Genomic DNA, 17585 nt, shown 5'->3' with positions numbered 1-17585 from the left:
AAACTATTATGTAAATTTTTATTTGTTTTTTAAAGCAAAAATACAGAAAGAAAAATCATCATGAAATAACTTCATCTAGCAAAAACAACAGTTAATACGTCTATGTGTTTATTTCCCTTTGGTTGAGATCAAACTATAGTGCAAAATTTCTTTGTTTCCTCAGTTACTGTATTACAAAAAAATTTGCCATGTCACTGAAAATTCTCATAGATATAATTTTAATGAGTCTGTATTATAATTCATTAAATCAGTTAAATTTGAATGTACCTATATCTGGTATTCTAGTAATTGATGTAAAGCAAAATAACAAATCCACACCAGAGATCCTCATTCAAAATAAGGTGGATTCTCATATGTTTTCTCCATCTTTTTCTCAGCCTAGCTCTTTCTCATTCAATTTGATCTGTATCCTTACACGTTTTTCCTGGGTAGGTTATTTATAGGGATAGATGTTTCACACAAAATAAACAGAGCATGGGAAATGTCCACCAAGCATGAATTTAATTGTGTGGTGTGCCTTTAAAACATTAAAGCGATGTTTTCTGTAGATAAATTAATGTATAGACATGTAGCCCATTACATTAAGAATTGAGATTGGGACAGGTATAAAAAAATTTCTATTTCAGATTTGGACCAAAATGATTCAGGGAAACATTTCTCATTAGAAAAAGTATAAAAACCAAGACCCCCCACCTCCACCCCTATTACTGACTTCCTGTGTAATTAGGTAAGGAATGTTTCCAAGAAGAAGGAGATAGATTAACAATAAGAGGTGAAGCATTGTGACACTAACACATACCAAATGCATTCCATTTTAACAGTCCCTGAGATGACTATTTCACAGCAAAGGATTCCAGTAGGAAGGGAGACATTGCTTACATGGAATAAAGAAATTTTAGAGCTAGTAGGAGACACAAAAATAATCTACCCTAGGTTCTAAACTTTATAATTGGGAAACTGAGGTCCAAATAGATTGTATATTCATTGATCCTTTCATCTAACAAACACTGATTTTACAGCACAGCTAGAACCAGCACCCAAATCTCCTTACTCCCATCTAGAGCTCTCTAGTTCACTGCACTCCATTTCCTCCCTTGGAGAAAGAAAGGCATCATTTTCCTTCTCTTCTTGTTGTTCAGCCGCAGTTTCATAAATAATTTCACTTTCAGAAGGAAGAGGGAAGAATGTTATGTAGGGCACAATTTCATTGCTAAAAGTAAAAAGAACATGATTGGTAACAATAAACTTAAAGTATACTATATGTATCAAATTATATCAATTGCTGTAAAGTAGTTATCAGATTTATGAAACATAAATATGCTTTTACTTTCTGAAAGAATTTATGTACCTGATGCATTTCTATACTCATTTTTTTTATTTTAAGAGAACATGAGATTTTCTACAAAACTTTTAGATAAGAGAATGAGAAGATTTTAAGTTTTATTTATCTAGCAAAGAAAGTAATAAAAAAAAAGAACATTCTATTCAGATACATCTACTTATAACTCATTTATCTTGCAAAACATGGTTAAAATGAGAGCTGTGCTGAGCAAAAAGACAGTTTCTGTGAAAAGCTAATAACATGACTCCTAAGTAGAGCAGTAAATTTTTAAAATGAGAAAAAAATAAACAAACTGAAGTGCTCTCACATATATTTGCAATCAGAGATCTGTCAAACTCAACCCTGTCTAGCTGTTGCTATAACAACCATTGTCTGATAAACAAGTACAAAGGGGGAAAACTATTATTACACTTTTATCCCTATAGTAAAATTTAATATTTAAAAATGGAACATTTCAAAACCTCCTAGATGAAAACATAGGCAAAACATTATCACATACATCTCAAAAATGTTCTCCTAGGGCAATACCCAAGCAATAGAAATAAAAGCAAGAATAAACAAATGGGACTGAATTAAAATTACAAGCTTTTGCACAGCAAAGGAAACCATAAGCAAAACAAAACAACAACCTACAGAATGGGAGAAAATTTTTGCAAAAGATGAAACTGACAAGGGCTTGATCTCCAGAATATATAAGCAGCTCAACGACTTAGTAAGAAAAAAACAAACAACCCAATCCAAAAATGGGCAGTAGACCTAAACAAGCAACTCTCCAAGGAAGAAATACGAATGACCAACAGGCACATGAAAAAATGCTCAATATCACTAATTATCAGAGAAATGCAAATCAAAACTATAATGAGGTATCACCTCACACCAGTCAGAAAGGCCATCATTCAAAAGTCCACAAATGACAAATGCTGGAGAGGCTGTGGAGAAAAGGGAACCCTCCTACACTGCTGGTGGGAATGCAGTTTGGTGCAGCCACTGTGGAAAACAGGATGGAGATTCCTCAAAAGACTAGGAATAGACTTACAATATGACCCAGTAATCCCACTCCTGGGCATATATCCAGAAGGAACCCTACTTCAAAAAGACACCTGCAACCCTATGTTCACAGCAGCACTATTTACAATAGCCAAGACATGGAAACAGCCTAAATGTCCATCAACAGATGACTGGATAAAGATGTGGTATATTTATACAATGGAATACTATTCAGCCATAAAAACTGACAACATAATGCCATTTGCAGCAATATGGATGGACCTGGAGATTGTCATTCTAAGTGAAGTAAGCCAGAAAGAGAAAGAAAAATACCATATGAGATCGCTCATATGTGGAATCTAAAAAACAAAAACAAAAAAAGCATAAATACAAAACAGAAATAGGCTCATAGACATACAAACTTGTGGTTGCCAAGGGGGTGGAGGGTGGGAAGGGATAGATGGGATTTTAAAGTTGTAGAATAGATAAACAAGATTATACTGTAAAGCACAGGGAAATATATACAAGATCTTATGGTAGCTCACAGAGAAAAAAATGTGACAATGAATATATATATGTTCATGTATAACTGAAAAATTGTGCTCTACACTGGAATTTGACACAACATTGTAAAATGATTATAAATCAATAAAAAATGTTAAAAAATGAAAAAAAAAGGTAAAAGTTAGCATATGAAAGGTAACATGCCAAAATTCAAACAGTGGTTATGTGGGAGTCATGGGGTAAAAATAGAGCAAGAATACTATTGTAAAAGGACAGGACAAAAAACTTTCTTCCAGTATTTGGTGCAAAACAGTGTTCCCATAGGTAAGTTTATTAAGGTATTCACTTGGCCTTGATCATAGTACTGTACAGTCAAGAGAATCTCAACAATTGTAACAGACTGACTCCTACAGGTGAGTCATCTACACTCTTTTCAGCTTAGCAATCAGAATGGAGATGCTTTCTAGTCAAGGTTGATCTAAGGAAACTTACACATGAGCATTCTGATCTGGATTTCCAGATGAAAACAGAAGTCAAGCAAGACCCCACTGGCTTCAGCTGAACCAGGTCTAAGTATGGGAGAGGTTACCAATCCCAAGTGTAGACATGTGCCCTGGTGTGGAGCTTCCTAATGCTTCCTGATTTACGCAGGAATAAATCCTGAGTTTGCTCTTCACTCACCTTGACTCTGACATCACAAAACCTGGCTGTTATTATGGAAGAATTACATAGCTTCCTGTGGTCAAGAGTTGGTACATGAGAATTCACATAGGTTGTACCAACTTGATTTGGATTTTCTTCTGTAAGAGCTACTAACTGGGATTAGCAAATCAGAAGTTAAGAATCAACTTCCTGTATGATCCAGCAATCCCACTCCTGGGCATATATTTGGAGGGAACTCTAATGTGAAAAGATACATGCACCCCAATGTTCATAGCAGAACTATATACAATAGCCAAGACATGGAACCAATCTAAATGTCCAACGACAGATCACTGGATAAAGAAGTTGTGGTATATTTATACAATGGAATACTACTCTGCCATAAAAAGAATAAAATAATGCCATTTGCAGCAACATGGATGGACCTAGAGATCATCATTCTAAGTGAAGTAAGCCACAAAGAGAAAGAAAAATACCATATGATATCACTCATATGTGGAATCTGAAAGGAAAAAAAAAAGACACTATGAACTCATCTACAAAACAGAAACAGACTCACAGACTTAGTAAACAATGGTTACGGGGAAAAGGGGGTCAGAGGGGATAAATTTGGGAGTTTGAGATTTACAAATGTTAGCCACTGCATATAAAAATAGTTTTAAAAAAGGTTTCTTCTGTATAACACAGGGAACTATGTTCAATATCTTGTAATATGAAAATGAATATAGGTGTTTATAGGCATGACTGGGACACTGTGCTGTACACCAGAAATAGACATATTGTAATTGACTGTACTTCAATTTAAAAAAAAAGCAATGATAAAAATAGTTAATATTTCTTGAAAACCAGGTATTCTTCATTTAATCCTTATAGCCACCCTTTGACCTGGATCCTATTATATTCCCATTTTACAGATAAGGAAGACTGAGAGAAGTTGACTCACCCTCACTGCTCTTTTTTCTGATTTGCCTTAAAAAAAAAAAAAAGAATCAGCTTCCTATATGTTAGCAATTAAACTCAAGGGCAGACTTTTACATGTGAGTTTAGATTTTTGTGTCTGTAGAATAATAGGTAAATTGGCATCCCCTTTTCAATCTGCAACATTAAGATACACATGCATATTTAAAATTCTTTTTCCCCCTCAAATAACAACTTTTTATCAAAGATTTACGAGCACAGAAGAGAGCTTGATAACCATTTAAATGTGTTATGGGATGGCTATTTTAAAATGATTTTGCTCATTTATTTACTTCCCTCCGTTTTTTTCATCCTTTTATGACCACTTCTTAAAAGACAAATTGAGCCCAAAGTTAAAAAAAAAAATCAATTACACTTCACCTAAATGTGATTATGGATATGATATTCTTACCTGATTCAGCTGAAAGGGAAACAAACTTTGGTCCTCAGGTCACAAACTCAAATGCCTACAGGGGCCAGTCAGATGGGAGAAGAAAGAACAATGAGGGTGGTGGGCTGTGGCGATGAGGGGTCTCAGGCATGGTGGCCTGGAGTGCATTAGATCAGCGAAAAGTGGCAGCCAGAATTCAGCCCTGGCCAACTGCAAGGCCAGTGTTACCAAAGCTGATTATTTAAGACAAAAATCCAGTTTTTGTGTATCATGGTCCAATTTTTAAATATGGGAAACTGATTCGTATTTTTTTAAAAGGGTTGTTTGAGCCAAACAAAATACAGCAGTGGCCAGATCTGGTGTACAGGCCACCAGTTTGTGAACTCTGATCTAGCCCGCAAATGGAAATGTCATCAATTTTCCTTCCTAGACATTTACTTTATTGTTTAACCTCTATGATCTGAAGAGAAACCAGTGTCCATGTTTATAATACAGGAAAGTAGAAGACAGAGTAGCAAAGAAAACTCTTTTATAAAGAAGGGACCCATGACATGAAAAGAACATATTTATATAATAATGCTACAAACAGATCCTCACATGTAAATATCTGGCTTGTGGTTTCTGACCACTTTTAATGGCGACTTTATTGTACTGCTAGAATGCAAACCACAAAAGCACTTTCATGTCGGTCACAATCAAGCTTCAAACACGTGGACATGCCGAGCGTGCTCACGGGCTCAATCAACTAATCACTGGAAGTACTGACTCCTCCGTAATGATCATTCCCCGTTAGTTGTACAGTTGGAGGGGGGAAAGCATGTCAATTACAATGTATTCCATGGAATTAGGATTTGAAATTCTGAGGATGTGGTACTTAGAAAATGTTTCTTTACAGAGAGAAAAGTCCCACTAGCTTATTGACAGGAGTGAAAGTGTCTAGTAATTCATCTTAATTAAAAAAAAAACTGCTATTGTCATTTATTGAAGGTAATGAAATTGTAGGTAATGTGCATAATTCCAAATGAGGAAATTTACCTGGGTTAAGGACAACCATCCTTTCTTTTCTACATTTTTCTTGACAGACATTAGTGATTAAAATTGAAAAGACTCCAAAAAGGTAAAAAAAAACTGTCATTGACAGGATTAACTCTGTATTATAAATGCATCAGCATTTATACACCACCATTAGCAATTTCTCTAGAAATACTCTGGCGTTCTCAAAAAATAAGGATGGGTGGAGAAGATGTTTCAAATAAAGTTTTTTAGGTTTTAGGAATGCTTTCAGCTGAGAATGCATGAGCAGACATAAAAGGGGAACTTCAGAGTTTTATTCCACACATTTTGTTTAGGCTGGTTTTGGGACAAATGTGCTAAAGCAGGCAACCCAGCAAGCCACTGAAAAAAGGGGTATTTTCTGCATATTCCCAACATTCGAATAAATGTCCACATGAAGTGCCACTATCACAGGCAGCCCAGGAGGTGTGCTGACCTCATCCCAGGCTGGCACCAAGCACCGGGCCCTACAGGACTGAGAGAATTCACAGCATCTAGGTTTGTGGAACACTGCAGGTCATTTGCTCATTGGTCTGTTTATGTTTCCTTTCATTTGTTTCTAATAAAAATCTTGGAGACCCAAGTTTCTGCTTGAGATGACTTCTTTGGAATTCCAAAAGGCCTCACCAGGGCTTTCTGGCTACGCTATGACCATTGTTTAATGGAATACAGACACATTTCAGTTTACAGCTTCATAACAGCACAACAGAAATACACGAGACAACATATATTCCACGTCGCGAATTTCAATTTGAGCAAACGCCAGCATGTTAGGGAAAACTAGAGATGGGAAAGACTTGCCAGTCATCTGTCTCATTCTCTCCCCATTTCCTCAGTGCAGTCAGCTCTCCAGCCTTAATCCAAATTAGCCCAGGCACAGGGTGACTACTTCTCTTAGGAAATTATTCCAGGGCCAAGGAGCCCTCCCTGCTATTAATTTTATCATTCCAAGTGTTTGATCTCAGGTAATTCGTCTTGAGTTTAGTCTACTTATTACTCACTTCTATTCATCTGGGCAATAATTATGTAAAATAACAAGGTTGTGTGTCTCATATAGTACCCGGCATAGTGGATCCTCATTTAGCATTAGTTAGTTGCCTTTAACTGTTTCTGAATTATTGCTGGAATTCAACATGGAAAAATAGGAGATGTATTCTCTGAATTCTTTTCTAATTAATTTCAATCAATATACTCAGAGGTACAGAACTGAAAAATGTCCATCAGGTTCTCTTTCTCCCACCCTCCCTGCCCCTATAACTATCTTCTTTCCTGTCCCACTCACTTGCCACCCCTAGATAAGTTAATTCTATACTGGGTAAAGTCTACCATGAATCTCCTTAATTCTTTGTGGCTTTAACTCTTTGGACTGTTGACAATATTATTTTTAATCATCTCTCAATGCTCAGGCACAGCATAGACCACAGTCACGGGGATGAACAGAAAAAAGAAAACATTAAAAGTAAGGTCACACTTTGCAGATGCACAAATAATCTAACTCAAACCCCAAAAGATGAGCTTATAATTCTTTTAAGAATTTACGCGAGTGAATATTCATGAGTCTTTTACAATGAAATGTTTAACCATTGTGCTTCATCAGGAATCGAAATCTTTTAAGCAACACCTTAGAACAGAACAGAACCCTTTCTTCCAACATCCTATAACAGAACATCCTAGAACATCCAATCCTCATTTTATCACAATTCAAATTCAAACCAATTCTACAAGGCTGTATTGTGTGATTTCCTGTGCCATGCTCTCCTGGGAAGAGCAGACAGCAAACAAGACACGCACAGTCCTCAGTCTCCTGGGTCTCAGTTAACTTGCCAGGATGGACATTAAATAGGTCATTGCAAGCCTGATGAGAGCTGCCAAAGGGGACGTGTAAGGTCAAGGCTGCTGCATGCAGTCAAGCAGGTTGTGCACAGCACAAAGACACTACAGCTTAGGAGGCACCACCCACATCTCAGAGCTTGCTGATTCCTGTATTTCTTGGGACAGTTTTCTGACAGATGGCACCAGAGTGTCCTGTTCTAATCAAATCATTGTATTACAATAGTCTGCAGACAGACAGAAATAAAGCATCATGAGACAGGCTGCCTTTTTCTAATAGACAAAAAAGGCACCACATGGAAGAGGAGGGCCAACGTCAGGCGCTAAGGGAGCGGAGGATACGCCTGTTTAATTTAGTGCAGAAGCCAAGAAAGGCCTCCTGAGGAGAGGGACAGGAAAGATTAGCAGTAGTTTAAAATTTTATTACAAACTCCACAGAACATCCAACTTACTTCTTTTCACTGGATTTCTGGTATAATAATAGTTTCTCAGAAAACACATTCTCAAATTGCAGTTAGATCTGAAGGCCTCTCTGAAGTTAATTAGCCAGTGAACAAAAGTGCTATGAAGCCAGAGCAAGAAGACAGAAAGTTGCACGCACATCTCAGACTGCTGTGTTTTTCCTCCGACAAACTTGTGCGTCTGTGTTTTAAATGTATTTTGTCTTGGTAGGTTATTTGGCAATTCTGGTATTTTCCAACATGTTTTTTTTTTGAGGGGGGGCGGGTATGTGGAGGAGTTAAAGGGTAATTGCTGCTTAATGGCTGAACAAATGGCTGTGAGAAGTCTACTTTTCTGCTCCCTGAGAATTAATTATTGCATGGATAAGAACAATAAAAAGCATTTCTTGAAGTGGTTCATCCATTTTAGAGAATTTAACCATCAGCCATCTTCGGGGGCGTGCAAGTGCACACCCTTATAAAAAATAATGCACTTTGTTTCTATGTAATAATTATAAATCACAGTGACAGTGGGTAGTTTTGTCATTGTGTCAAACACTGCCCTTAAGTGTTTGTGCTTACTCAATTCTTCCCCATGACAACTTCTGAGATAAGAGCTATTTTTATTCCCATTTTACAGACTAGGGAACTGAGGCATAAACCCATTTAAATAACTTGCCCGAGGCCATAGTGCCTTCTAGGGGCAGAACTAAGATCTGAACCCTGGCATGGGGTCCCAGGGCTTCTGCTCCTGACCACTCTACTGCCCTGTTTTATTGGCAAAACTATCCAGTGGAGGCTGTAGATGAAATTGGAAAACCATTCCTTGAGCTTTCTTAATTAATGGAAAGACAAACACAAGTCAACATCTAGAAATAACCATACTGCCAGTATACAACCTGCATTTTAGTGAGAGTAAGCTTTTGCACCTATTATTCACCAGGAAGGCCCTTCAGGGAGAAAAGTAGGGTAAAAGTACAAGGTGACACAGTATATGAGGGCTGTGACCCTCTCCTTCCAAAAGCTGGACCCAGGCCTGGGCAATCAGACCCGTCTGTGTACCAGGATTCCTCCTCATTACCCAACCCCACGGCGGGCACCGGCCAGTTACCTATCCTGTCTGCGCCTCTAGGGTGCTGTGTGACTGCTTGTGAGCACTGCCTTAAGAACTCCATAAAGGGTTTTCTGCACAACTGCTGTCCCTTGAGATGCTTCTTTATAAAGGCATCTTGTGGTCAATAGGTTCGGGAAAGCTGGCTTATCGCATCTGCCTCTGACAGACTGACCGCATGCAGGGGCCCATCCCAGGGCCCCAAGAAGTCCTCTGCTGCTAACGAAATCTGCAGAAACCTGCTTGGAATTCTTTGTTTCTTAGAACACCTATGTAACCACCAGTAAAACGAGTGCTTGAGAAATGCTGCCTCCAGGTAGGTATGTCAGTGTAAGGTGGCAGGACACAGAGAGTAGGAAAGAAGGAACAGAGAGGAAGGTGGCTCGAGGCGAGAATGTGGGTCAAGTACAAACTGACATATCCCCGGGGCTTGCTGTAGTGCTTCTTACCTGCTAGTCCTTAAAAAAAAACCCAACTGTTTGATTGAAGTGTACAAAGGGAGCAGGAATTTTGATTATGTAAGACAAAACAGTGGCTCTGACATGTTAGCAGTCTGGGTATAGTGAGATGATAATCCACACAGTATCTCCTTACTTCTGGAGATGAGAAAAGGAACACAGGGTTGGTATGAACCCTGTATTCCTACCTAAGAAGGAGGAGGAAGATGGAAGAAAGTACCTTCACTAGACTTTAATTTTCCTTCCATGTTCCCTCCTTCTTTCCTTCCATGTTCCTTCCTTCCTCCCTCCCTCCCTCCCTCCCTTCCTTTCTTTTTAAATGTTGAAAACCATAAAAGACAGAAGCCAGAGAAGAATATGCAATCTCTTTTTCTTAATTCAAAGGGAGATTTGATTTATTCCTTAATGCCCCCAAGAAATAATAGGGAAAAGGAAAGTTCTAGCACAATTAAGTGTAGACAATCTTCTGCCTTATCTGTGGACAAAGCCGTAAGATAACGTCTGTTTTAAAAAATACTTTCCCCCTTTGCCTCAATGTTTTTAGAGTTTCTAAAATCTTTATAAAGAGTCTCAAGGTAGTAGGGGGTTGTTCTGGGGAATACCCTCAATCCCCAGCACCCCTTAGCCACCCACAGCACTTCACGGCGACCTCAATTCAGCTCAGGAGCGCTGCGGGGCTATGGTTTATGAGCATACACTGCTGCTTGCAAAGACTGTAAGGCAGGAAATGATTTGTGCTTGAGGCTAGAAGTTTACTTCTTGGAATTATTTTAAATGGGCAGAGAGGGAGGCTGCTAAAAATGTTCTAAAGCTGAAATACGAGTTGGGGCGAGGAGCAGACCAAGAAAAATGATCTGTGGCACTGAGAGAAGTCCATCTCCAAGTTTGAAGGTGGGGGGACCAGCACCCCCAGGAACTGTCCAAGGGCAAGGTGGTTAAACTGAGAGCTTCCTGTTATGAATGAGAGCTTTGAGTAAGTCAGGCCAAGACGAGGAGCTCCACAGGTGGCTTCCCGGGAGGTCTGAGGGGATCGAGGCTAGCCCTTCGTCCCTGGCCATCTCCGAACCCTCACTTCAGATCCCGAGAAGCCTGGCTGATATTCCATGCCTATGAAATCTCCGATCTTTACAATAAATCCAGCCACATCTCCCCTTCTCTGAGCTAGCTGGAAAGGCTTTTTTCTCGTGCCCAGAAAAAGTTTCCCAGGACTGGGGAACTCGAGATAAATGGAGAATTTCAGTACAGTGTGGTGCACTCAACTGTCCCGCAGGCATCTGTTTGATGTACCCAGACACTTTTTTCCTTGGCTACTCCATGTGTGTGAATGAATAATTTTGCCTGCCATACCAGTAAACAAAGGGTGCTGCAGCCATCAAGGCATCAGCTACTACCATCCCCCCGCCCCCCTCAGTCCACATTGAACCGGAGGGAACGCAGGATGGAGACAAGTGGGCTGCCTGGCCTCGGCAGCCACCCCCAAGGTGCACCCCGAGGACACTCAGGACAGGAAGCACAGGAGACTGGCCCTAGATGGCTAGATGGGTATCAAAGGAATGATTTCAATGAGCCCAGACTTTTGCATCTCCTCATACACAGAAAAGCACTAGAATCATTAACCTGAGATATCTGGTTTTCTTAATTAACAGTAATCTTTTGAAGTTCTGACTACTTGGTCTTTGTTACAAAAACTCATCTATCCTGGCGCCCCCCCACCGCCCACCTCTTGGGCACAGTCTCTTAGAGCAATCTGAGAGGTCACATCCCAGGCTTGAAATCCTCAGTAAGTCCGCCAAATAAAACATAATTCTCAACTTTTACACTGTGCATTTTTTTCAGTTGACGCATGGAAACTGAGCATGAAACAGAATAAGAAACGAAACTAAAGATCAGCTCTAAGTATATAGTCACTAACATTTTCAGAACAATTGGGACCTGTAGAGGTCCCAAGGTGACAATATAACTATACCTTTTATTTATTATTTCTCAGAGTTTGAGAAGAAAAAAATATCCAGAATGTCCATATACGTGGTATGTGCAGTAGTAAACAGAGATCAGATGTACTCAAATTGCTCATTTTATCTGAATGTTAAAAAAGTCAAATAATTACATAAATTGTGTGCCTATTTAGAGTAACAACAGTAGGGTGATTCTAAACTCAACAATTTCTAGAAAGCCAAAAACATGTTCCTTACTATTCTACTATTGTACATCATGAAAGTATTCTATTTTTTTTAATTTATTTTTTGTTGTAGTTGATTTATAATGTTGTGTTAGTTTCAGGTATACAGCAAAATAATTCAGAGATATATATATGTTTATACATGTATCTATACACATATATATATTCTTTTTCAGAATCTTCTGCATTGTAGGCTATTACAAGATATTGAATATAGTTCCCTGTGCTCTACTGTGGGACCTTGTTGTTTACCTATTTTATATACAGTAGTATGTATCTGTTAACCCCAAACTCCTAATTTATCCCTCTCCTCTCCCATGAAAGTATTTTAAATAAAATAGTTTAAATGATTAAGAAGGGGAAACTACTTCCAAAATAAAATAAACTTCTCTTTGAGTATAAATTATTTCAACTTAAACTATGCTTTTAAAAAGAATATTATATAATTGTTAGGGGAAATATGAAATTGGGATATGTGAGCCCATATTATGCTTGATCTAGTTGTTACCAGACAAAAACCATTGCCTTGTTTCTATTTCAGTGAAGGTTCTAAATTCACAGAAACTTAGAAACATGCTGTTTCCATAGCATCAGATAAAGGGTAAAACGAACAAGATTTTATTGATTTTAACAAGGCTTAAAAAATTTGTTCTTATTTTTAGCAGTGATTTTTGCTCTTTTTTTTTTTCAGTCTTTAGCAACATCTCATATTCTGTTTTCTAAATGTATTTGGTAAGTCATATAAATTTTGAAAGTAGGATAATTGTGACATTATTGTAAAGTTACACATTCTTATAGTAATGTAGAATACCTGATATTTAATTCTTAATGTAAAAGAGATGCTAAACAGTAAAGTCAAGATCAGGTATCAAAGACCCTAACTACACATAATGTCAGCTTAACATATGAATAAAATATAACATTCTATTACAAACACTTTTAGACAATTCATTAATGATTAAAAAGCATGGTGTAATATTTGCTGTTACTGTTAATTTATGAGGACTCAGACCCTTGGAATCAGGCTTTTAAACACAAATGTTATAGCTACAAAACGCAAGTTTTTTCATAGTAAATGTGGCTCCATGACAGTGAATAACTGAGGTTAGTAGTACAATTGTTCCAAGTTAATGTGCTAAGAAAAGAGGAAACGGATCTTCTTTCGTGCATGTGTTCTGAGCTCTTAAAATGTCTATTTGACAAAGCACAGAAAAATGGCTCACCTGTAACAGACATACAGCCTAACGGAGCAATCAGAGTGATGGGGGCAAATCCATAGGATGCAAAGTTTCCTATCTCTCCCACGGCCATCAGTACGACCCCACCCCACCACAGCACGCTCTTGAAGCACGGCCGTGGGTGTTCTTGGTGTGCCAATCGAAGATGAGAATATTTCTGTAAGTATATCAGAATGTAAATAAGAAAATATTTCCACCCGAATAAAATCTGCCTTGAAATTTTTGGTCCTATAAAATTGCTTCATGGTTTTAAAATTTATTTGCAGATTACTATAGAGCAATTATTATGGTTTTGTTTGTTCCAAACACATTAACAGAAGTGACTCATAATGATATAGCATCTTACAGTTTAGAGGGCCTTCTCATATATAAATGTTATTTAATGCTCATCACAACTCTGTGAAATAAATATCATTATTACTATCTAAAGATGAGGTGTATGTTAAGGAGTTAAGTGACTTTTTAGTCCATCAAACCAAAACACTTCTTTTAGACTGTCAAAAAGAGTCCAGATGCCAAAATAAACATAATTGAAATAAAGATAATAAATTAGTAAAAACACACTTTTGGGAAAGGGATTCGAACTTACGAGTCAAAGTAGCTACCACAATAAACATAACAGGGCAGAATGCTTTGACAGCAGGGAATCAGGATGGGAGAACTCTTATTTATATCTGGTTTGATTATTTCTTTGTATTTGAAACATATAAATACCTGAAAAACTAGCCATTAAATAAAACCCTATTTCCCTATTGATTTTATGGTAACTGAACTTACTTCCTTATAAGAAGCAGGTACCATTATAGATTACTTTAAAAATTTCCCTTAAAAATTTTAGAAGTTATTTAGAAAATAATAAAAGCATGAGAAGCCAATGTAGAACATTAAAAAAAATCTTGGCTTCTGCCAAGTTTATGAATATCTATCTAAATGTAGTACAAACTCACAGGCATTTTGTCTAAGGTACACAATACTATTAAGTGGACTATAAAACATTTAATTTTTTAAAAATCAGAAGAATAAAAACATGGATACAGTCCAGCCTGGATTATACTTGTCTTTATATCAACAAGATCATAAAATATATTTTTTATGGAAGAGGGAGTCCAAGAAGGCAAATGTGCCTGAGGCTCATTAAAGTCATAATGTGTGCCTGGATGTAACTACAGAGTTTGAAAAATAAGCTTCTTCTTACCTGAATATTTAGGGAAATGCTGATTACCAAGTTTCCCAAAATGGCCAGCAAAACTCCAAAAAGGTGAATCTATAAAAGAAAATGTTTTCTTTAAATGGTACTTTAAATAACATTTATAAGATATTTACCAAAAAAACTACAAAAAATTTAAGTTGATACATTCATACAGCAAATATTTACTTAGTACCCATCTGCCAGGGTCATTTGGAATATGAATAATGGTTTTATTAGGATTAATTTGAACTTTAATGACATATTTTTTAGAACTAGCTCAGTTCTTTACTGAATTCTCTAGATATTTGCTTCATTCATTAAAATAAGAAAATAGTCATCGGGTTGTAACTTTTTCCCACTAAGATACCTCTTGTTTACCCCTTCTGTCAATCTTCCTCAGCAACCCCTCTGATTGGAATGTTCATTGCCTCAAACATGGACTATATAATCTCTCTTCATCTGTTCTCCCTCTTTTCTTTCTCTTGATATTTTCTGGAAGACTGTGGTATTAAAGAAAGATCACTGGCCTTGGGGTTAAAGGATGAATCTCCAATTCAAATCTGCAGTTGTCTAATGGGTGACCTTGAGCAAGTTATTTCAGCTCCCTGGCCTCAGTAAACAGGGGATGTTGGATAAGATATTTCCAGAAATCCCTTTCTCTCTAAAGTCCTATGATTCCCACTGGAGACAGGCTAAATTTTCCCACCACTCAAGAGCCCACAATGCCTATCTACAGTCAACTACATCAAATATAAAACTACCATACCAGCTCCCCATAATTGGTCCTCATTCTAACTATCCATTTGTCCCCGGCACACTTTTTTTTTTTTACATATACATACATACACATATATATTTTCAGATTCTTTTCCATTATAGCTCATTACAAGAAACTGAATACAGTTCCCTGTATACAGTAGGTTCTGTTGTTTATCTATTTTACATATGGTAATGTGTATCTGTTAATCCCAAACCCCTCATCTATCCTTCCCCCTGTCCACAGCACACTGAAGGTGCTCCCTCTACCTCAGGCACCTGACCCATCACATTCTCCAGGCAGATGTCATACTCTTGCTCATGTCATACCTCCCACCTCAACAGAGCATCTCCTTCCCTCAGCCCATTCAAATCATAGCACACCATCCCGGCCATCTGAGCTCTGCCTCCTTGTGACCTTCTCAAACACCATAGCCCATCTTCACTTTCTTAGACTCTAAATGGTGAACATCCCTTATTTCTTCTTTTATTTTGTCATTATATCATTATGCTCTACAAATAGATGGTAAATTCTCGGAGGGAAGAGATTCATGTCTTAGACTTCCATTGGGTCTTCTACTATACAAAATTAGGGGCTTAAAAAATAACTTGCTTGAAAAAGTATATAATGGTTTAAAACAATAACTGTAGAGGTGAGGGGAAGGATATAGCTCAGTGGTAGAGCGCATGCTTAGCGTGCACGAGGTCCTGAGTTCAGTCTCCAGTGCTTCCACTAAAACTAAATAAACCTAATTACCCCCCTAAAATTTTTTTAAAAAATAAATAAAATTTTAAAATAAGTAAAATAAAAATTTTAAAAACATTTAAAAAAGAACTACAGGTTAAAAAAGAAGTTCTCACACATTGCCCAAGACGGCTACTACAGATAGCACATGTACTATCCAATGACTTCAAAAGACACACATGCTGCTCCTATCTAGGTACAAAGGTATACTATCTTCTAGCAGTATAAATTAGCAGTGATAGACGAGATCGTCCCCCTTCTCCTACACTACATAACTTCAGCTAGTTTCAAATTCCAGGCAGTTATTTGAATTTCAAATGAACATTACATCCACAAAGAACCCTTTTCAGTATGCAAACTGTCTTTGAAGTTTTGGAACTTTATTATATGTGCTGAAGTGAAATTCAGTATTTTTAAAAAATGAAGCAGAAAACTTGAAAACCCATTTAATAGTTGATATATAATATCCATAGTCTTTAATCAGTTAAGAATTTTCTTTTCCTAATAAAGGCAGTTGGCAATAATTTTGATCACTATTCCTCATGCGGAACAAGTCTATCATAATATAATGTGCTATTTCCATGCTTGTGATTTACAATTGAGTACATTTGGCAGTAATCAGAAAAAATTCAGAAGACATTTTGGGTTGAATGGATAATTATGAAAATCTTCTGTAATTATAAAAGTAAATTGTTGAACAGAAATAACTTAATTCAAAATTCTTTAAATCATTCACTAGTAGTTTAAACACCACCAGGCCAAGTGTTTAGAAATTGGCTAGCTGAGAGCAGCTTTAAGATGGCAGAATAGAAGGATGTGGAGCTCACTCTCTCCCACAAACACATCAAAAATACATCTACGTGTGGAACAATTCTCATAGAATACCTACTGAACTCTGGCAGAAGACCTTGTATGAATGGAACTACAAGGAAAATCATTACCAAACCGAGTAGTAGGGAAAAAAAGAAAAAGGAAATTGGGAGGGAGTGGTGAAAGAGGGTAAGTGTCCTCACCCTGAGAACCCCCTCCAGCAGGGAGTTTAGCTGGGACACAGCAGAGCTTCAGAGGACTGGAGGAGAGCACAGAAGCTGCACTGTGGCAGACAGAATGGAGAGAGGCTGGCTCAATATGTGACCTGGCTGGCATTGGCCGGGACTGGGTGCTGGAGCTCAGGCTTTAGAAGATGGACCTGGGGAGAGGACTGGGGTTGACTGTGGAGAGGCAGCCTCAGAAGCTGGAGTGTGGTGCAGGCTGAGGCTGGGAGTGTGTGCAAAAGAGCCTGGATCCACCATGGAAATCTCCACTGCCGGCACACATGGAAGGAAGAGTACAACGTGGCTGGCCATAGCAGCCTTCTCTGCTATCCCAGAGGGCATTGCTCAGCACCACTGCTAATGCATTCTCGCAAAGGGAGGGATGGGATCCAGAAATAGCAGTCTTCTCAGCTTGTTCTGGAGGGGCACAATTGCTGGTGTGCAGCTCTCAGGTAGAGGCAGGGCTGAAAATTCAACCTATTCCCAACGTTTGTATGACTTGGCAGGTGGAGCTGAGATTTGAGTTGAGCCCCAGGTAGCTGTAGCAGATTTGCTCTGCTCATGCCTTTGTGGACAACCAAGCAGAGTACTGGTGCACAGTGAGGGCAGGTCTGGCATTAACAGCAGGTGTGCGTGTGTGAAGGTGGGGCTGGGGCCTGGGTTGACCCTGTGGCTTATGATGGATCTTGATGCATGACTGCACATGCA

The 17585-nt window shown here is 38.1% G+C and overlaps 1 protein-coding gene across 1 annotated transcript in view; it reads right to left on the bottom strand.

Annotated features, from left to right (window-relative positions):
- Positions 1-17585, bottom strand: part of NIPAL2 (NIPA like domain containing 2) — a 71413-nt gene that overhangs the window by 35202 nt on the left and 18626 nt on the right. Inside the window, exons 2-3 of the mRNA XM_031439282.2 lie at positions 14349-14417; positions 13139-13310 (exon numbers count right to left, since the gene is read on the bottom strand). Coding sequence (XP_031295142.2) covers positions 13139-13310; positions 14349-14417 — 241 coding nt within the window. The remainder of the gene's footprint in view (positions 1-13138; positions 13311-14348; positions 14418-17585) is intronic.

This window comes from Camelus dromedarius, chromosome 20, assembly GCF_036321535.1.
Source record: "Camelus dromedarius isolate mCamDro1 chromosome 20, mCamDro1.pat, whole genome shotgun sequence".
In the NCBI taxonomy this organism is placed as follows: domain Eukaryota; kingdom Metazoa; phylum Chordata; class Mammalia; order Artiodactyla; family Camelidae; genus Camelus; species Camelus dromedarius.
The sequence above is the reverse complement of the archived record's forward strand: the minus strand, read 5'-3'. Positions and strand labels throughout refer to the sequence as shown.